The 22,434-nt window shown below is 40.5% G+C and overlaps 1 protein-coding gene across 1 annotated transcript; it reads right to left on the bottom strand.

Annotated features, from left to right (window-relative positions):
* Positions 1 to 8,964: 8,964 nt before the first annotated feature.
* Positions 8,965 to 16,518, bottom strand: LOC115674330 (disease resistance protein L6-like). The gene is made up of 9 exons (XM_056310753.1): positions 15,884 to 16,518; positions 14,263 to 15,370; positions 13,817 to 14,095; positions 13,410 to 13,728; positions 12,120 to 13,321; positions 11,178 to 11,258; positions 10,304 to 10,369; positions 9,346 to 9,421; positions 8,965 to 9,212 (listed from the first exon to the last, which is right to left on the bottom strand). Exons 1-9 carry the CDS (start codon positions 16,384 to 16,386, stop codon positions 8,965 to 8,967), a joined length of 3,882 nt encoding a protein of 1,293 aa, XP_056166728.1. The 5' UTR covers positions 16,387 to 16,518.
* Positions 16,519 to 22,434: the final 5,916 nt, after the last annotated feature.

Genomic DNA, 22,434 nt, shown 5'->3' on the forward strand with positions numbered 1-22,434 from the left:
CGGGCAGCTTATCGAAAAACTACGATTCCGCCTAACCATTCTAAAAATAGAAAACAACAATCAATTTATTAAAAGTGCGCAATCAGATAATCATAAAGAAAATAAACAATCAGCGACCTAGCATCGTCTCTAGAAAGAAAAAAGGCAATCAAAAGCCCTAAAGTAAAGCCCTAATGGCTTATCCGAATTTTGGAAATTTTTTAGAGGAATTTTCACATTTTTTTTTTATTTTTTTTGAGTTTTTTAACCTAAAATCTAGTGAAATTAAGCCCAAAACTAATTTCTGAACATTTCCTAATTTTCTGATTTTTTTTGGAATTTTTCGGAATTTTTCTGAATTTTTTAATTTTTTTAATTTTTCTAAAATTTTTAATATTTTTATTTAATTAATTTTTTTTGGGATTTTTAAACATTTTCGAATTTTTTTGGAATTTTTAATATTTTAATATTTTTTTGAATTTTCGAATATTTATATTAATAAAGAAAACCGGACCGGGTCTCCCGACCCGCCCGAGTTTTCAAAATTTGATTTCATATTCTATTTTTATTTTTATTTTTCTCTCTTTTCCTTTTCTTTTCTCTTTTTTTTTGTTTTTTTTTATTTTTTTATTTTTTTTCTCTCTTCTTCATCCCCTTCGTGTGCCCTCTGCCCAGAATTCCTTCCCAGGCGTCTTCATGCTTGGACCGCCACTGCGAACGCCTCCATCCCTAGAACCTCAACGAGACCACGCCACCTTCCGAGGCAAGCTTCCCCCAGATTCTAGACTACGACCGAATCACCTCCGGTCGGTCGACTGACTCCAAGTCACCGCCGGCCAGCTACTGACCGGCAGTTTCTTGATCGTCGGTCACCTATTCCGGCCCAAAAAACACTCCCCCCAGACCCACGCGACCAAGCCAGCGAACAAAACAACACAATCATATAAAAATGAGGAAGAATGGTCTAACTGTGGCGTGCCAAACCGTGTGCTTCGTTGGTGTTGGAAATGTCTCCGGCGAGGGAACACCTATACGCGGTCGACTCGGACAACATTAATACCCCACAAAATCACATGGAAAACAAAGAAATTTTGAAGTCAGTAACTACAATGGAACCGACCAAGCATATAACAAAGCTTTAGGGCGTCGGTTTTGCAAAAAGAATAGAAACTTCATTCGGGCATTTCATCGAGTATATGGCAGGCGTGGTTCATTGAGAGCTTTAGGCCGAGAGTCGAAGCAATATAGGGCTTAAACGTGATGTATGAAGATCCAAACAGCCGTATTTAACAACGAACATGTCTCGGTTTACACAAAAACGACCCAAAAAATGCAAGATCAAATTTGGCGCCCTAAGCTCAAAGAGGTTTATTGGGGCATTTCAACAAACAGGTGGGGTGCGCTTAAAACTAAGGGCGTCCAAGTCGATTTTTGTGGGATTCAGAGCTTATTTCTCGTTAAAAAACGTTCAATAACATCATTTGGGGAAGTATGGAACCATTTTCCTCGTTCTGTGGTGTCGAGCAAGCACCGAATGAGCTCGGTGAGCCCGGCACCCGAGAGGCAGGGGAGGGGGAAGCAAAACAGGGGAGCTGAAACTAAACCCACCTGGTTCGTCTCCGACCGAGATGAAGTGCGGCGACTGAGAACTTGATGGTACCGACGACGACTCGGGTTGATGGCCGGCAAACGAGTCAAACTCTCTTCCTTCGGGTACCACCCTTCCACTCTCTTGGTGTCTCCCTGTGCGAGGAGGTCGAACCACGCCAAAGAAGAAGGTGTTCGACTCTGGTTTTCGCAAACTCACAGTGCACGGCGGAGAAGGGGAAGAGATTTGTCCAGCCCCTCCTTGCTGATCAAGGGGGTCGGAACGCTCTCTTCACTACCCCTCGATCCTCTCCTTTTCCTCTCTGTTTTTTCTCTCCCGTAGCTAACGGTTTTCTCTTTCTCCCCCGGCTTTAAGGACGGCCAGTGGCGCGGAGCCGGCCGGCAAGCGCGCATGGCCCCCTGCCACCGCCAGTTGCCGTGGCCGGCCTGCGCCCGACCCGAGGATCACGCCGGTGTGCCCCGCGCCCCTCTGGCTTCTGCGTTCTTCTGCACTGTTCCTCCCCCGTACGTTCTGAAACGTTGACTGGGGAGGGGGGAGATGAACAAACGTGAGCCGGGCCGAGGGAAAGAGGGCCAGCCCGCTTGGAAAAAAAAAAAAGAAAAGAGGAGAAGATTAAAACAAAAATGGGCTGCGTAAAAATGAAAAGAAGAGGGAAAAAAGAATGGGCCGACAAACCCGGCCCGAAAATCCTTTTTTATTTTATTTTATTTTGTGTCCTAATAGACCCTATTAATGCAAATGTGCCTAATGTCTACATGTCATGTAATTCAATGAAAATATTTTTTGTTTAGTGGTTTAAAAATTAAACCCTAAAATTTTTTATGCGATAAAACCCTAAATGATTTGGGCAAAATTTAGGTGTCAATAGTAATCTAAAGTTATAAACCACTACTCATCGACAGACGCCATGGACGAGATCCGTCAAGCTCACGACTATAACATTTTTTCTCAAACAAGGTGACTTCAGAGAGAGAGTCAACAATGGGCCAGATTTGAGATAAGGATAAAAGTTGATTTTTTATGAAATTAAAGAAATTGAGGTTAGAATTATCACTCGACCTATAGTTTATTTTTATTTTTATTTTTTGGAATTAGCCCCCTTTTATGACACACGCACGGCCCAAAAGAATTGGAACAAGAACGGCTGGAACTCACTTTGCAAAGGAGACGCACTAGTCCAAAGATATTTAGGTTCTGGAACTGACAGTGACGAAGACAGGTAAAAGAAGCCTCTGTGTGCTCGAATAATTGTACCATTTGCTCGATGAAAACTATGTTATTTCTTTTTGGACTTCGAGTGAAGTTCGCTTCGGATGAAGAGAAAGCCATAGCTGGATCTTACCTGTTGATTAATTAATTTGCCTCTAACGGGGCAGTGCCAGCAAGTTTTTGCAGAATTTCGTACTCTCGAGTGGTTTGAATATTGGTAATCTTCATTGAGCTTTTTGAATCGTTTTGCTCGATGATTCCACCTTATCTCGGGGCAAAGCAAAGGTAAACGGGAGCTATGTGCGGAAGAACTAAAAAAAGAAAAAGAAAAAGGGTTAAAGGACGTGCAATGGAAATATTAGAGAGCAAGGAAAGGTGACAAGACGGAGAGAAAAGAAAAGAACCCTTTTATTAAGTACCGAGTAGAACTTTTGTTATGAAATATGAAATAGCAGAAGATGCATTTATTGCCAAATCCTTGAGTGTTACTTGTTTTTAATATAGAATGTATGTTTGCACGAAGGTACGCTTCTCTAGGAGAAATTACTCAAAAAGTCTTAGACCTATTCTATGGATACTATTTCAGTCCTCTTTTTTAATTTGGCCAAATAAAATAATTTCCAGAGAAGATATGCTTTTATATGAGAACCCTAGATCTTTTAAAGATCTTACTGAATTTCATCCAACCAATTTAGATTAAAAAAATTTGACGTAAAGGTCTACTCAACGCAGCTCATACTACGTGGCATGACTAGCAATTTGACATGTATGATTTTACTCAATATGATGTCGATTTGAGAAATTTTATAATTTTTTTATTTCTTTTGTTTCCTTTCCTTTCTTTCTTTTTTTCTTCCTTTCTCCCGGATTTGTGTTCCATACACTGATCGTGCACTGAATGGCCTGCCCTCGATCACCGCCCTCGATCACCACCCTCTTCACTGCCTCCATTCATGGGATCAACGATGCATCACGTATGGAACAACAGCTAGGTGGGGGTGCTGATGGTGGCGGTGCTGCAAGAAGATGTGGAGGGGCTGAGAAGGGTGCTGCCGTCGGACAAGGTCGGGGAGCTGAGGAGGGCACTGAGGAGGGCACCACTCGAGGGTGAGACACACTCGAACCCAAATGCAGACACCTCTTCTTGAAACAGTATGATCGAATATACCCATTTATATATATTTTCAATAGCAATTTCAATGATGTATGCTTTTGGATGGTATGTTTACTACGTGATTTGTATTTCCTCTTCTTTTTAAAGCTAGACACCTTGCACAACCACGTTAAATTCACTGGACTCTACTTCATGGATAGAGTAGAAATTTTGTCGACATAGTTTTTCTTTATATTTGAATCCTACTATTATCAATGAATGACCAACAAACTACCTCAAATGTATTGTTCTATAAATCATCCAACCCTTAATTGATTAGTCAATTATGCAGATTTTTGCGCATATCTTTTTGTTTCATTCAGTTGATATTGTCTTTAATTTATTTGTTATTTTTATCACTCTCTAATGAGTGTTTCTCTTCTCAGGTTGAGGAAAGCCAATGATTTGACAAATAACTTGGTAGACAACTAATTGTCGTAATTTACCCGAGGTCATTCGGGTTCCATCCCTTAATTGCACCTATGTGGGCCAGAGCATCTCGCCACTTCCTTGACTTCGTGGGGAAATTGCGCCTTGTGCTTCGGAGACGTATCCCATACAGTCGAGTCTTACGCTTAACATCATTAAAAATGTGGGAAGGATACTTTTACTCCCTTTTGATTTCGTCGTGTTGTCCACTATAACATGCACAGGCTGACATTATTAGCATAAAATGAAAAAGTTAGCAATTAACATTTAGTTCAACATGGAAAAAATCATGTATTTTACCAAAGGATAGAAAAAAATTCAATGTTACAAGGGATCGAAATAAATTTGTCAGCCACAACCATGAGCGAGCGAGAGAGAGGAGGGAGGGGGGATGAACGGTTGATCCAACCTACTGATGGGGTGCTAGTGGTGATTAGCGACAAGACACTATCCGGCTGAATTGCCGGAAAATTACCAAGAAAGTCTTAAACCTAATGTATTCATGCTAATTCAATTCTAAATCTTTTAATTTATCAATTTAATTCTAAACATTTTGACTATTTTCCAATTTAATCCATTCAGTCAATTTTGTCTAGAATCGCTGACGTAGATGTCAACCGTCCAACATGGCACCGCCAATGCTGACGTTGATAATTTTTTTAATTTTTTTTTATTGTGGCTGGCGAGTGTCGCGACCCTCACTCAAGCCCTTGCCGGCCACGGGCAAAATACCCTCGCTCAAGTGAGGCCGTCCCTCGCTTGTGGCTGGCGAGGACAACCCTCGCCGGATCGAGCGAGGGCGACCCTTGCCCTGCCCTCTTTGGCCATCGCCTGTGGCTGGTCTCTAGCCATCTTCTGAGATCGGCTGTCGACGAAAAGGAAAGGAAAAAATGAAAAAAAAATTAGGAAAATTTTAAAAATTATCCACGTCAGCACTACTATGCCACATAAGATGGCTGATGTCAACTGGACCACCACGTTAGTATTTTCCAGTTAAAATTAGTTGAAAGAACTACATTGGCAAATCGTCAAAATGTTTAGGACTGCATTGGCACAACTGAAAGGTTTAGGATTGAATTGAAACAAACGCAATAGATTTAGAACTTTTTGGTAATTTTCCTCTTGAATTGCAATTAGATAAACGAATATCTTGATTTAATAGAGATTTGTCATTTGCCGACCTGCAGTAAAATGGAATAAGTTGTGTCTAACTGGCCAAAACATGCTTGCATTATATCAATTGTGGGGCAAAACCTAAAAAAAATTCAGAAATTTTTAAAAAAATTACAAAAAATTTCCACGTAAACGCCAACAGTATTATGTAGGATGGCCGCGTCCACGTCGGCAATTTCCGGCTAAAATTAACCGGAAGAACTATATTAACAAATCGTTAAAACGTTTAGGAATAAATTAGCTAAATTAAAAATATTTAAAATTGAATTGGCCACCATACAATTGATTTAAGATTTTTCCAGCAATTTTTCCAGCATCCGTGTGACCTCCAATAAAAAAAAGACAAATCTCGATCTCCGAATTGCCCCGGAGAAGTCTGATGGCACGCATTAGCTAGCGATGTTCTTCTCATTGTACTACGACCAGTGCAATGTTAAAAGCATCGTGCGAAAATGGCAACAGTGGAATTGAGTCATGCATGGAAGATAATTAAGCAAGCTTCCTCTGCTGCATAATTAGGACAACAATACAAAGCTAGGCAACCCAATCAGCGTACGAGCTGAACATATCAGCGTCGAACTTCATCTGTAGGATAGAGAAAGAAAGAAATTCAGTGGCATGAACTGCTATCGAGTACCCATTACAAAACATCGCTGTTGTTCCTGCTGGCCTCGATGATTTCAATAAAGGATGAACATTTATAAATAGCAGATTCAAGGCTATAACTTATAAGCCGCAGTCCTAACATACTTAGAGTCCTAACCTACTTGCTTTATGATTAACTGAGCAATGTCAACAAAAGCATATGATTTAAAAGGTCGAAGGCCAAGTGAAGATACTTAAGCTATAATTTGTACATTTTGAATATTTATTTAATGGTTAATAGCATCCACAACGTCCAATAGAACATCTTCTAATTCTTGAGATCAGCTGACTGGAGTGCTTCAAAAGTTATGAGAACGGAAATAGCGGGAGGGCGTGTAATTTAGTTAAAATTTTGATAATTAGCTCTAGAAAGGAATATCTCTAGCAATTATGGGGGAGAAGAATTATAGCAGAAAGTGAAATAACGTTAGAAAAAGAGAAAAAGAGAAGGCTCCGTGTGTTCACTCATTTTTGGGGATAAGGCATCAATTTATGCGATATTGTCGTGTCGCTAGAAAATTTTTAAAACCTGAAGCAGCAAGCCACAATGAAAGCTCTCCTATAAACATCAAAACCACCATTGCTCCCGACGAAACCCTCCACGTCAAATTCGCAACCACATCTCTCTTCCACACACTCCTCCTCGATCTCTTCGAACTACCGCCACTCGCATTTGCACGGTCAGACTCAAAAAAAGCTTATGAAAGTATGTGGATCCGCATGATTCTATGCGTCTAAAATGTGATTTGTATTCTTGCGGAAAGTTTTTCGAAGTAATCAAAGTGGATATGATGGGGACCGTGCCAGTTAGATTGGTTTGGCAAACTAGTTTTGAGGCCATTAACATCCTAACATGACTTTTTCTAACGTTTAATTGTCTTGACTTGACGGATTTGGGACATGAAGCATGATCGATAGGATGAGCACAAGTGCTTTATCGCCCTTCAAGTTATCGGCTGTTCTTTTCATCGATGACTTTTGTTATTTACCAAACTCTACTATTATCGACTAAGTCTGTCACTTGTCGATTATAATTAAATATTGGTCATTTTTTGGGCGTCGATAAATTGTCATGGCTAACCTAGTTCTATTTGGTTTTGAGTTTATTCTCCATCTCAAAGTTTTGGTCGAGTTTAGAAGTTTGTCTCTAGATAGCCCGCTTTTTTATATAAACGGTCCCTAAACTTTGTCCCAATGTGTATTGTGATCCCTAAACTTTTAATTTGTTCAATGTAATTAAAAGCTGTATGCCTTCATGGACGCCAAGACCCACTCAAGATCTAATTGTTGTAGAGCCATCACCATGAACAGAATTTGATGATTAATGATCGCGTGAACTGATGTAATTGCGGACCCAAGATCTTAGATCTTTTTGTATAAACCAGTTGGTTAAAGAGACGAGGTTTTCCAGAAACTAAAATATCAAACTTGAGATTGGGATTGGCCAGAAAAACAAAATCGGGATTAGCCAGAAGCTTGATGATACCCGTACGCAAACGGGTGGACCTTGGGCAGATCGGCCTTCGAGTCTTTCGACTGAAGAAAGCACCGTCTCTCTCTCTCTCTTCTAGAGATTTTTCTAGAATGATCTTTACATATATCTTTTGTTTATAGAAGTAGTTGGAAATAGAGGTAGAAAAGAAGCCCACATCAGTGTGCGTAGAAGAATCCAAGAAATAATCCATGATCAAGTAACTCGGGTAATAGTCAAAAGAGTGTGGATTAAATGGAGAACACGAGGCCTATGCATCTCCTACTTTCACAAGAGTTTGTCCGTGAAGAAAGCCTATAAATAGGCATATCCCCTCCCTAATTGCAGCAAAGTAGAGAGGAGAGAAGAAAACGAGTGTAGAGATTGGTGAGGAGTGAGGTGTGTGTGGGTGTGACATGAGGAATTTGTGATCGAGCGAGCGAGTAAAATAAGTGTGTATACTTTAATAAAAGTTTCATATAAATAGTGCAGGTAAAATCAACTTCTCGTTCTTGTTGCTCTTGTTATCATTGATGTCCTGATCGTCTTCGTGATGTCGTCCTTCTTCTTAGCTTCTTTGGCCGTGTTGATTTATCTCTCGAGTTTGAATCATTATGAAATCCGGCCAATTGGATAAATATTAAAGATAGACACTACAACACAAAATAAAGACTCACCTATATCCCTTCTGTTTGGGCACACAAAAGATAGACCTCTTGCACTACAGACAAAAGTTATGGGCACATATGTATGCTTGTGGGGCCAAAAGAAAATATAGGTCCCTCTAGTTTTTAGCCCTTGGTTGTCCCTTTGAGTGAAACCACAGTGAGTTCTGAGGGTCTTTAACCGAGAAGCAGAACATTGACCGCAAGTCGATTCCTTCTTCGAACTGTAGCCTCCAGAAGCAAGTTTAATGGCTGCACAGTGACTTCCATAGGGAGCCCGCACGAAGAACGAAAGGAGGAACCAAAGAGTGCGGAGCTCGTTGCTTGGCCGAGAGCTACACACGTGAAATTTGTGCTGTGAGTTCATTTTATCCATTTGAGTGGTTTATTTATAAACACTTGGACTTCGAATTTAATTTAGGTGCGAAAAACACTCGAGCATATAAGTGAGCGATTGTAACTTAGATTATTCGATTATTAGTAGATTATTTGCTGCTGGCTCTCCCCATGAATATATGTACCGATACGTCGAACCGAACCACGTAAATCTTAAATGTCATTTATGTTCCTCGTTATTTTTATGGTAATTTCGCATTGGACTTAATTTGCAAGATCCGAATTAGCTTCCGCATTAGCTAATCTTACAAGGGTCCGGCCCGAACGGGGCAGAAAAAATCAAGTGCTTGTCCGGTTTTGTTATCGTCTTTCTTGTTGTACCGATCTTGTTATCGTCCTTCTTCTGAGCCTCTTTGGCCGGTTCGACCAAGATTATCTCCGTGGGAAACAGCTTCCTCAGCTTCTCCGCGAGCTCCACAGGATCCATATGTCCGGCCACCGTCAGCTTCTTGTCCTTCATGTCCATGCAGATCGACTCAATCCCTGCACATAAGCAGCCAAAGTCACACTCTGTTTTGACTCGGATTTCTTAACTGCAAAAATTAAGATCTGGGATTTGTTCTTTTTGTAGAATTAGAGAGACACTGGTGAGGAGAAAGCTTGATCTGATTGATACCTGCAAATCCACTGGCTATCTTCATGACCTTCTTCTTTTCCTTGTCGTCGTGCAAATCCAGCTTGAACACCGCTTTCTGTCACCAAAAACAAGAACCAGAGCAACGTCAAAATAAATCCCTTTTAGCCCGACAAGGACCACTTTCTCTTCAACCGCTATAAGTAAAAGTCCCAGATCGCTAAAGAAAGGTTGAAGGGAATAAAAATGAGATACACGATTCCGAATATGTACGGCAACACTTGGGGGTGAGTGATTACCAGCATGTGTTTTTTTAGGTGTGTTGGATTTGACGGAACTAGTGATTGTACATTTTAAGTATATAGAAGAATCAAAGAGAAAGGTCTAAGAGTCCTGCAGGCTTTTTCTCTTCTCTTCTCGTATAAGTAGAGAGAGAGAGAGAGAGAGAGAAGTGAAGAAGTCGAGCAGAGGAAGTAGCAAGCGAGTGCGTGAGGAGAATCTAGGGGATGATGTGGAGTTAAGAGTTATGTAGGAGATGTAGTCAACCAGAGTCAACTTTGCCTTAGTCAAAGTTATGCAACTCGTGGTCATCTCGTACGACTGAGCATTGAATCTCCCAGTATCTTCTAAAGGCAGCCGTTTCAAGCCATGTTTTCGAAATCTATAATTTGTATTATCTTATCTACAAAAGCAATTTTCTACAACATTTAAAGAATAATTAAATGAATGTAGTGGCAATATTAAAGAACCAAAACTATTCAACACCAAGAAGGCAAGGAGAGATAAGTGACTAAGATAGAAAAAGAATATGCAACCTAGGTAATTAAAAGTACAACAGAAAATAGGAACCTCAAAAGTGGGAGGAAGGATTACTTTATGAACCGCAGATATCCAACGCCAAACGGTAGTAAAGAAAAGTAACTGATGTAACGATAAAAATGAGCAACCCAAGAGAAGAAACAAGAGAATCAGCTCACAATCATCTCAACTAATCACTCACCAGCATTCCCACGTTGCAAGATTCTTTGCTCGTCCTCCAAGCTGTGGCCTTTTCCCCGCCTTCAGTCTTTGTCCGTAAAAGAGAGAGAGAGAGAGTGACTAACGCAATTAATTACGATGCAACATAATATGGCAACTTTAAAATGGCGGATACCGTGTGGCTAAAGAATGGAGGATATTTGGCCAAAAAAGGCAGCATGGCTTCCTAAGTTTTTTTTTTTGGTCAAGATGGCTCCCTCTAAGTTAGAGGCTCTAACATACAAGACTTTCTTTTAAATTTTATTCCTTCCTCTACTACTACTACCTAGTATTGTTTTTGGTAGATGCTAACGAGTTATGGGAGATGGATCATCATAATATCAAACATTTATACCACAAATTAGCTACCCCTTGTTGATCATTCATTTTCCCATGTGCCCACACCTGACAGAATCTAATGAGCTTTTTTTTTTTTCCTTTTGTACAACCGTGATCAAATCATTTGACATTAATTTCTCCACAGCTTATTAATGCAATAATAATAATCCATAATTAAAATCATTATATGTATAATGTGAAGTCTTTACATTCATTATGCCTATTGCAAAATAAAAAGAATCAGTAGACAATGACATGATATGATGTTTGTGAAATATATAATATCTGATTTATTATCTGATATCTTATCTGTGAAAGCAATTTTTATGAATTAATTATTTAAAGAATGATTTCATGTGTTGACTGGCTATATTAAAGAGCCAAAAACTATGCAACAGAAAATGGGAACCTCAAAAGAGCGGGGGGCGTTTGAGTGACTCGATGTAAGGAAATAAAATCAGCAACCTAAGAGAAGAAACAAGAGAATCAGCTTCCAATCGTCTCCGCTAATCACTCACCTTCTCCTTTTCCTTTACCTTTTCCTGTTCCTTGGTGCAAGATTCTTCGCTTGTCGTTGTGGTCCTTTCCCCGCCTTCAGTCTTTGTCCGTGAAGTGAGAGAAAATGAGACAGAGTGAGTGAGTAATGCAATTACGGTGCAAGGAAAAATGGCGACTTTAAATGGCTTCCTCTAACACACAAGACTTTCTTTTACATTTTATTCCTTCCTCTACTAGCACAAGAGTACCTCTTCATATTGCACTCATGCTTATTTTACGTATTGTTTTCATAGATGCTAACGAATTACAGGAGATGGACCATCATAATATCAAACATATATACCACGAATTAGCTGCCCCTTGTTCATCATTCAATTTCCCATGTGACGGCACCCGACATAATCTAATAAGCTTTTTTTTTCTTTTGTACAACTGTGATCAAATCATTTGACATTAATTTCACCACAACTCATTAATGCAATAATCGGATCGAATATTCCATAATTACAAATATTATACGTATAATGTGAAACTTGTACATTCATTATGCCTATTGAAAAATGAATATACAACTCATTTTCCGTTTGTACGACTGTGAAATGTTAATTGAAAATGCACTAACTCATTTTGAACAGAATATTATCTATTGCATGGTTTATGAAGTTAAGAAAATAAATAATGATGCATGGGCAACAAAATTAGTAAAAAATATTCGGTCAAGAAAAGTGAGTCAGTGCATTTTAGGTAACACTTACCGGCCATGCTGACTGAACGGGGTGGGGGGTAGTCTATAATTTTTAAAGTTTGCAGCCTATTGTTCAACAATGCCAAAGGTTTTTTTTTTTTTTGGTCGGGAGCAATGCCAAAGTTCAAGAGGGCAATTATTATTACAAATATCAACTGAAACTATAACAAATCAATTCACGCACGTGTACTGTTTATTGATGAAGAAGATGTCGCACCTTGTCTGACTTGGATTCAAAGTTTGATTTATCCAGAAGAATCTCGTCTCTGTAGCTCTTCAAAGAGATTCCAAAGGCGTTGTCCTGAGTAGAATCTTTGATAAAGTCTCCACACCCGTGTATTTTGACGAGGCAATCATCCGGTATATTTGTGCAAGATGCATCTATCAAGCTTCTCAATGACGGGCACTGTGTGACCTCCAAGGATTTCAGAGACTCTAGGTCATTTAGGCCCTCAACATTAATAAGTTGTCTACACCTTTGGATTCTCAAATGCTCCATGTTCATCGAGTACCGCAAACCACCTATTTTTGTTAGAGATTCACACTCATAAACGCTCAAGGATTCCAATGATTTCGAAAGATGGTCAACTTGGATCTCAACTAACTCTTGACAACATGACACATGCACTTGCCACAGCTTCCTTAATTCCAAAGGACTGGATAATCTCTGAAGCCGTTTACAATGGTAAACACTTAATTTCTCCAGTCGTGGAAGTCTATCTAGTGGAATGTCTTCCATTTCACACCAATAGAACTCCAAAGTCGACAAATTTCTCAAACTCCAGTTTGAGGACGGAAGCTGCACGAGGGTTTCTAGGTCTAAGCAAGACAACTTAAGCTCTTCCAGGTGAGAAAGAGAAGCCAACTCTGGAGGTGTAGGGACGTTTAGCAAATCTAACTCTAACTTTTTCAATCTAGATAACCTCCCAATCCACCTTAAGTTGCTTCCTGTGATTAGGTTTGATTTCTTTTTATCCCCAGAGCCATCACTTAGTTGCAGTTCAACCAAGTTAGTTTGGTTCGACAGATTAGGGACTGAGCGCAATGATTTCGATTCAAGAAGTAGGCAGGTCAAACTTGTGGGAAGCTCTGGCAACACTTGAATCTCATGACACGACCTTAAGTTTAGGGTTTGGAGGTGATGAAGCATGTTGATTGTCTTTGGAATTCCGTAAATACGTGTGTGCTCTAAATTTAGGATTCTTAAAGATGACAATTCTCCAATTCCAGCAGGAATTTCACCTGTCATTTCATTACGCCCACAGAGATCCAACTCTTCAAGAGTTACCAATGTATTGATGCCACTGGGTAACTGCCAAACATGATGCTCCCGATCAATTAATGCACCTATTTGTAAACGCAAGATGCGTAATGATTTTAACATTCCAATGGAGTTGGGAAGTTCTCTTATTATCGTGTCTGTCAAAGAAAAATTCTCAAGTTTCAGACTACAAATATTTGTATTTTAACTTTTCATTGGAGCTTGGAAGTTTGGCAATGTACGTACCTGATAAGTCTAACTCCGTCAATGAAGTTAAATTCCCAAGTGAGCCCGGAAGTTCTCTCAACCCTCTACAACCTGACATTGAGAAGTGCTTAAGCTTCACTAGTGCCCCCACTTCATCAGGCAAATCCGTAAGACCCCCGCACTCTTCGATCTTTAACTCAATCAACGATTGTAGATCTCCGATGAAGCTCTCAATTCTCTTTAGACCAGAGCAGTTTGCAAGAGTCAACCTCTCTAAACATGAGGATTTTGAGAAGTCTGGAATTGTCGTTATGCGAGTACACCGAGTAAGGGACAGAACTTTCAAATTTTGTGCCCCCTGTAAAAATGAATGGCATTTTAAGTGTAAGAACCAGTGCATAGCACACATGGGAACTATCCTACTAGAATTAAAACGTGTAATTTACCTTGATCAAGTCCCATGCTTTTGAATCATCCTTGAAGTCAATAGCATCAAATTTACAAACAACAAGACGGTCGAAATACATATTGCTTGCTCTAAAATCCAAAGGAGAATGCCAAGAAAACCATCTCAAATTTGAACGGCATCTTGTAAAGTCCCCAGCAAAAGTTCCCCAGTTTAACTCGAGAAATCTTAGGTTTTGTAACCTTTCAAAGTCCTCATTTGTAATATCTATGGAGTCAACGGACCTAAATATCTTAAGTGCTTGAACCTCGTCCTTCATCTGCAAGTAAAATTTTGCATTGATGTGAAAAAAAATTGTCAACTTCCAACCACTATGTTTACAACTCGAATTAGCAGAAAAAAAATTATAAAGATCCTAAACTAAAAATGAATCCTTAAAATCAGGATATACAACTTCTATTTGAAAATGGAAGGTTTCTTAATTACCTTTTTGGTTCTTATGATTTCAAGGGCTTCTTTTGCAATCCACAACCTACTTCGCTTTCCAGGGTTGAATCGACTTTCTTGACGGACAATACGCCTTCCAAGGTCTATTAGTTGATCATGCATCCAGATCTTATCATTGTCCAATAGCTTTATCAAGCACCTATCAGTAAGGACTTTAATTCCTTTTATGGGATAAAATTGACAATCGGCCCACATGTAAATTGCATCGGTCTTATTCTCATTGAACAAGAAGCATGCGATATCGAGAAAAATTTGTTGCTGATGTTTGTCTAGGTTATCATAACTAATCCTCAACGTCTCCAGAATCTCTTCCGCGGGTACTTCCCTTAACCTGACCAACGTCTCTTGCCAAAATGCTTTGTCTTTCCCATTAAGTAACGAACCTATCACCTTAATGACCAAAGGAAGCCCTCCCATATTTGAGACAATTTTACTTGACAGCCGATGATAATCATTCGAAGGAAAGTCTCTACCAAAGGCATGCTGACAAAAAAGCTGAAGTGCAAGACCATCATCTATCTTTAGCATCTCATACCATAGAATTTCATCTTCAAGTCCCTTAACATTCAGAATAATTTTGTTTCTCGTTGTAATGATTACCCTAGATCCTGAATATAATGAATAACCTCCTATTAATTTCTCAATGTGCTCTTTTTTATCAACATCATCCAGAACCACAAGGAGCTTCTCAGTGCTGAGTGTGTCTCCAATCGTCCTCATTGCTTGTTCACTGTCCATTAATTGTTCTGCAGATGGAGAACCAACAATGTTAGATAGTAATTTTTTCTGCAACTGGACTATGCCGTCCTTGGTCGACGAGCTCTCTCGAACATTCTCAAGGAAGCTACAACACTTTCCGAAGTTGGAAGATAGTTGATTAAAGACAACCTTGGCAAGAGTTGTTTTACCGATGCCACCCATTCCATAAATTCCAATGCACCGCACATCACGATGGTTGACATCTAATAACTCTGTCAAGTGTTTTACTCGATCCTCAAGTCCAACTAAATGTTCGGTCACTGATTTTTGTTTTATCTCCAGCTTCTCCAAAACCTTTTCAACAACCAATTTGACAATTGCTGCTTGGCTGCAATATATACAAGCGCTTTCATTAATTGACTAGATTAATTTCTTACCCACACATCACACATGAATTTTTTCACCGAATTTTAGTTCCCTTGTGTAATTGTTGTTTCTTGAGGGTACTCAGAAACGTGTAAAATAAAGTCAGCAGTGGAAGCGATCTCTAATGTATTCCGTCCTTTACCCGTAAATGAAAATGGAAACTGATACTCTTTTCACATGGGTAAACAGATTTTGTGGTTGAAATTTTTGTCTGAAGAAGCAACCTGTGTATATGAATGCAAAATCTAAAGTTGATTTTGGTAATCATCCCAAATAATAATTGCAAATGGGTGCTCTTGTATATTCTTAGCCTTGATCAGAATAGCATTCACAGATGTCATTGAAGTGATTGACATCGTAGGCGAAAATTTCAGGGAAGATTTTAAAAGCAGCGGATGGAAAGTGGAATGAGAGAGCAACGTGGTATCCCTAAAACTGAAAAAAGAAATAGGTAGGAATCTTAAAAGAGTATTACCTTTGATCCTTTTTCACGTTCCATCCCTTGATTTCATCTATCTCTGCAAGAGCCTTTCTCCATGCCTTGACTTCGTCAGGAAACTTGTTCCCGTGTTCCCGTAAAGCGTCGGTGTATCGTGGAGTCTTAAGTTTAACATCCTCAGGTTCTACATCCAGAAAAATGGGAAGAATACTTTTTTCACTCTCTGACTTAGAAACGTTGTCTATTATGTGCGCAAGCTCACGGAGACACCATTTACTCGAAGCATAACTCCGAGAGAAGATGGGTATGTAGATTATGGAGCTGTTGATAGCTTTTAGAAGGTTCCCACCAATCACTTCACCTTCCTGGAGTTCATCCTCGTCCTTAAATACACTAACTCCGGCATCTACCAAACCGTGATAGAGGAAATCTGTGAATCCATGGCGACAGTCAGGCCCTCTGAAACTCAAGAACACATGGAACTCACTTTCTAAGGCTCGTGCAGCATCACAACTCGATCCGGCCTCTGAGTTTGCCATAGCTAGGAAGCTTGTTGCTTCCAGATCTCTCTCTCTCTCACCTAAAGAGAAAAAATCTTGGTGTGGCGTGGCCTGGCAAGAAATGAGCTGAGGTTTTGGACATGAACAAGGAAAGTGAATGCCAATACCTAAAAAACATGGCCGGCTCACTTTAAAGTCAAAGATTAATTGTCTTTTTCCCACCTAACGTTCTGCATAAGCAAGTGGACACTGGGGAAGGCAACGTTCTGCGTAAGCAAGTGGACACAGGGGAAGGCAACGTTCTGCGTAAGCAAGTGGACACAGGGGAAGGTGTCCAAGACTTTTTAACAAGTTTGGAATTTTTAAAGACTCCTTGGAGACCATAAAGGCCAATGAGAAGTTTTTTTTTTCATTTTAAAAATGGCGTCAGGTCTCTAAATTATTGCAAAATGTGGGAAAAATTCTCTCAATTTTTTTTGTGCACTTGTATTTCTAAACTGTAGACTCCTTTTTTCAAGTTGGTCCTTCCCTTAAAAGTATAAATGGAGATGCGATGATGTTGCATCTCATGGGGGTAATTATAATATAAAAATTGTTTTCAAATTTAAAAAAACCTTGAAAAAAAAAATCAAGAGGTGAAGGGGAAGGATAGTGGAGTCAGGCGGCACATGAGAAGCGCCGGTGGAGAGAGAGATTGAGAAAGTATTTAGTAATTAGGTAGAGCCTCGTCAATGGCTGACGTGGCAAATATTTTTATTTCAACTCCAATCAGAAATTGAGACGTGTCCATAACGTGACAAGTAAATAAAAAATATAAAAAATCAACTTCTCTTCATCTTCCTCATCTGTCCATAGCCAACTCCTATATCCAGTCACTAGAGAAGTCCTCCGCCCTGCGTCAAAGCCGACCACTGTTGCGCGTCCTTGGCCGAGCCACTCCCTTTGTCGTCGACAGCGGCCATGCTCGTCCATCGTCACTCGAGTTCCCTCTTCCTTCGCTGCGGCAAATCAAATTCGGTTGCTCAATATGGAGTCATGGCGACCAGATCTCTGGACTTCGTTGCTCGCCATTATTGCAGTCGGTGGATGGACGAAGGCAGAGGGGATGAGGCATGTGAGCATGGGGAGACAGTGCAGCAGCATGAATTGTACAGCATGCTCAGCGCACTCACCGCCAAGCGCGTGCGCTGTTTCCTTTTCCAATCAACATGCGTTTTTATTTTTTATTTTTTGATTAATACAAACGGTCATGAGTACCGACGGTAAATAAAAAAATATATAGGAGTTAGTTAATTAGGTGATAATTTTACCAATAAGGACTCAACCCTTCTTTTTATTTTCCCAGTAGCTGCTTTCATTAGTCTTTTCCTTTTTGCAAAGTACTAGCTATTAGCCTCGCTTGACATTCCAAAGTTTTTTTGAACGTGAATTCTTTTCTCGATTTACAACAATCACAACAAAACTCATCCGACATTATTTAAGCTCAAACAATATATATAAACGAAAAAAAAAAGAGAGAATCTTCACGCTGAACCAACCACCCCTAAAAATCCCAACAAAACCATCACGCATTCCAGCTAATCATCGAATTTCCCTAGGAAAATACGCTTTTCTCCGAAAGCAAGAGAAACAGGAAAAGGGAAAAAAAGGAAAAACGAAAAAATAATTGTGTAGAATAGCCCCATTGACTGGCCTTAATTATTGCTCCTACCAAACAAATGCACCATCGACGGTTTTCGTGGAGATGATGTAAGCCTCCATGAGCTCTCCCTCATTCCCTGAACTCATCCTCTTCCTCCTCCATGCCTCAATCCCGCTCTATCAAGGTCATTCCCTTGTAGAACCAGACTGCCTTGCCGCCTTCAGCAGCAGTGGCTATTAGTTTGTTTAATTGATGATTGTTTACCAACAATAGTTGAAGGGCCTAATTAAACATTTTGTAGTAGGAACTCCCAAAATCTTTATACTTTTTTTTTGTGTGCTTTTGGTAAGGCTCTTTGATCAACTTATACATGACCAATAGCCTGTGCAATGCACGACATAATCAAAAACTAAGTGGAGAATGATAGTTTCTAAAATTCTGAGACTTTAATGATTACTCGTCAACACTATTGATTGTTGTAGGTAAGACATTTTGCATAAAAAAATATATTGTACCCACTAAATATTTTATCAAAATTCGTACACATGCAAAGAACGAAACTGAACAAGCCTTCGGTTAGTTCATCTCTCTCTTCTTCCTCCACTAATCTATGTAATGTAGAAGGAAATAGAAAGAATGTGCCACAATTAATGATTAATGATTAGTCTTCAATTCTCCCAGAACAGAAGAAGGGACCAATACGAAAACAGAAAAGAAATAAAAGGCTAATTTGCATGTACATGGTCCTAATACTAGCTTCTAGTCATTAGAAATTCTTAACTCACCAAAAAGAACTCATGTTTGCATTATTAATTCTTTTCTAGCTCCTAATTTGACCAAAAAAAATACTTGCTCCTAAAGTTTCTTCTTTAATTTTTGGGAGACTGTTTCTGGTAATTAAATGTGGATGAATTATTTGTTACATGTCGTTTAAGGCAATGCCTAGAAAGACACGTTGGTCTTGGTTTGTCTATTTTCTACGATTGCTAGGACAATGACAGAATAAAAACATAATGGTTGCAGTAAAATGGATTCGTTTATATAGTTTTTGTAGCTAAAACATGATGGAGGAGAGGAACCAAATTCTGAAAACAAAGAATTGTTAAAAGTTAAAAGTTTTAACAGTGATTTGTTTTTACCAGTTAACTAATTAATCAGTCTCCGATGAGACAAAATGCCAGCAAGTTTTTGCAGAATTTTGTGTTCCCTAAGGCTGCATGTGGCACAGCTTTAAAGTCCTTTAAGCCCATAGAGACCTTTGGCAAAATGCCGAGGTGTTTGGCGATGAAAATGTAAAGGCGTTTGAGGCAAAGATAGCATTTCCTAATGTTCGTCTTCTTTGAGCAACCAAGCGCACCTTGTTCATCGTTCTAGTTTTTTGTCAACGGATGTCAATGCTTGCCGAGGGCCACCGAGATCATGCCACTCTTTGTAGGGTTCCTCAAGTGCTAAAAACGCAACGGAATTTATAAACCGAAATCCTAGACAGGATCCATGCGTATATTAAAATCTAAATAGAAGTTCGACACGTACCTTTTTGCAGATCGAAGGTAAATTGACAATCGATTGTGTCTGGATTAGCGCCCCAAGTGTTGCGCCTCTATTAGTATCCACATACACGAACGAAAGTCTCCAACGATCCAAGTGCTAGCTAAAGATCTTGGACTTCTTTTTCCTGATCGCCTTTGATCTTCGAGACTTTCTCAAAGATCTTTGAACAGACAACGATTATCTTCATATTCTCTTGGAGTCGTTTTTTTCTCTCTTAGGGTTTTTTGTCACCCACACGCTATATATATATATATATATAGCCTCATTATCTATGCGAATTAAAAGAAGTGGGGCCGGGCGATTTGGGCCCGCCAAACTGTCCACCTTCAATCGTACGTTTAATCGTTATCTCATAACATGCACGACCGCGTAGATAAGTTGAATAGAAGAATAAATTAAAATCTACTTCTTATTTTAAGTAAATCCCGGCGCATAGAAAATATTAACTCAGTTCGCTATTGTGTGTGACCCCGTAGGTTCACTAAATATTAGCAGTGTGCTCAAAATCCTTTTTGGCCCACAAGTCATAAGCGGTTACTAGCAAGACATTATGACTACCTAAGTATAGTGAAGGTCGGTTTTCCGACACAACCTAATCCACAACTAATATTAGAGTATCAACCTCGATTGATTCTTAGGGTAGACCACTAACACCCTTGGCCTTGCCTCGCTGCCCGAGGTCACGCCACAATTGGCATCGCCTTGCTTGGGCCACTCAAGGTCCTATGAGATCTAGGTTCACTTGGCCTTGCTCGCTTGGGCAGCCCGTTCCCTTGGCTGTGGTTTGGCTGGATAGTAGACAGGATCAGTGGAAATCTTGTCAATCTATTTATGCGCATCACTAATTAGATGACGAGGCATTTGACTACCTTAAGAGAGTCATACTTACTCCCTCCATTTACTTGCGCTTGGTTGAATTTCTTCACTTTGACGTTCAGAGCATTGGGCAGAAATCACATTGCGTGAGCATCTGCAGGGACCATTGCAATGCTTTGTTTTAATTATTCAGTCGGATTCTCTTTGTCTCTACCAATTCTGAGTTGACTGTTCGACGCCCAAGGAAGACCCCCGAAGGAGTCGTTCCCAATCTGTCCCCCGGCCGGCACATGAGGACGCGCTCTCGCCTAGAGCAGCTTGAGCAGTCCGTCGACAATCGATAGGTTCGAGATTAGGACCCCCCTGCCTAGTCCTCAGAGCCAATCTTTTTGCTGAGGTTACGGATCAATTTTGCCGACTTCCCTTACCTAAATCGTTCCATCGACCAGAGGCTATTCATCTTGGATACCTGATGCGGTTATGAGTATGACTGGGCATGGACGGTACTCAGTCCTTTAGATTTTCAAGGGCCGCCGGGGGCACACCGGACACCACACGACATGCGGTGCTCTTCCAGCCGCTAGACCCTACCTCTGGTTGAGCCATTTCCAGGATGGGCAAGCTTTTAAAAAAATGGATAACTCTTCCTGAGGCCCCTGCCAATGTCTCTGGACTCCCTAACATCATTAGCCACCACGTCTCGGTTCAGAAATTTTAACCCGATTTCTTTTCGAAGCTCGCACACGAAGTACTATCAGACGGGCTTCCCCTGTCTCTTAAGATCGACTAACCCAGGTACAAGTGCCATTCACATGGAACCTTTCCCCTCTTCGGTCTTCAAAGTTCTCATTTGAATATTTGCTACTACCACCAAGATCTGCACTTACGGCCGCTCTGCCCCCCAGGTTTTGCAGCGGCCGCCGTGTCCTCCTACTCAACGAGGCCTGGACTTTCTCCCATTTGCCTAAGTCACAACACTTTCATACATTCAGTTTTTCGAACCACACTGTAGATTCCTTTACTAAAAACCTTCAACCTTCTCTTGCTAATGTGTCTCAACTGAATATTTGTCACGCCCCGTACCCCACGAAGCGCGAGCATCCCGCCACAGGTCGATTTGGTGCGACGCCCCAGGACGCGTCGTCGACCCAACACCCAACGCTCAAAGATCAATACCCATGCGGAAGCAACGTATATAAATACATATATACACCCGTACCATAAACAAAATAACCAAGGATAGCACAACACGAGAGATCGTCATGATTAAAACATACACATTTCATTTCTATTAAAGGTAGATACAATATCCATTTACGGGAATACCGACTACCACCAAAAACAAGCAACGGCCACTAAGGCCAAAAAGGGTCAGTGGCCCGGGGAGACTAAACTAAGGCGGGCTCCGATCAAAAAGGTGCAGCCCGACCTAACTAACTGAGGCAGGCCTAAGGGACCCAGTTAGGGTCAGAATCAGAAGACTCAGAAGACGAAGAGCTGTCAGGCATCTCCTCCTCGGAATCTAATGAGTCCAACTCGGATTCTGCCTCCTCGGACTCGTCCTCAGCATCCATATCCTCGAGCTCGGGATCCTCCTCCATCAGCTGCTCCAACTCATCATCCTCTGGTCCCATGTCCATCGGCTCATCCTCATCAACCTCGTACTCCACAGGAATGCCATCGGAACTCATACTCTCCTCATCTGAAGTACTGGGGTCTACTATATCTCCATCTGGACACTGGGGATCAATCTCGCCTTTCCCGTTAAATGGGATATCAAAAGATCGGAGGGGTCCGGTCTCTTCTCCAGCCCAAGTCCTATAACTTCAGGCGACGTACTCGTGGGTCTCAGATTGCGCCTCCCCGACATTTACCCATACTAAGGTATAGTATCTAATATACATATTCCCCTCTCCTACGGGATGTACGGAAAAAGTCTTCTCGATGAAGTGGGGAATCCCAAAACGCACGAGTGGTTCTGCCATCCTCACTGCCAAGGGTCTAAAATATCGGTTTCCAACAACCGTGAGACGAATCTCAGCAAGTAAATAACCCCTAAACCTAAACTAGGCTAACAT

This window comes from Syzygium oleosum, unplaced genomic scaffold (genome assembly GCF_021117445.2).
Source record: "Syzygium oleosum isolate NSW1041296 unplaced genomic scaffold, Sole_v2.1 Sole_v2.04, whole genome shotgun sequence".
NCBI classification, from domain to species: domain Eukaryota; kingdom Viridiplantae; phylum Streptophyta; class Magnoliopsida; order Myrtales; family Myrtaceae; genus Syzygium; species Syzygium oleosum.

Bases quoted from the DNA above. Each gene is read 5' to 3' on its own strand.
- LOC115674330 (XM_056310753.1), bottom strand. From the start codon at position 16,386: ATGGCAAACTCAGAGGCCGGATCGAGTTGTGATGCTGCACGAGCCTTA. The intron at 15,371-15,883 runs GTAATACTCTTT...TATATATTGCAG, and splicing joins AACGTGAAAAAGGATCAAAG to CCAAGCAGCAATTGTCAAAT. The intron at 14,096-14,262 runs GTAATTAAGAAA...TTTTACTTGCAG, and splicing joins AAATCATAAGAACCAAAAAG to ATGAAGGACGAGGTTCAAGC.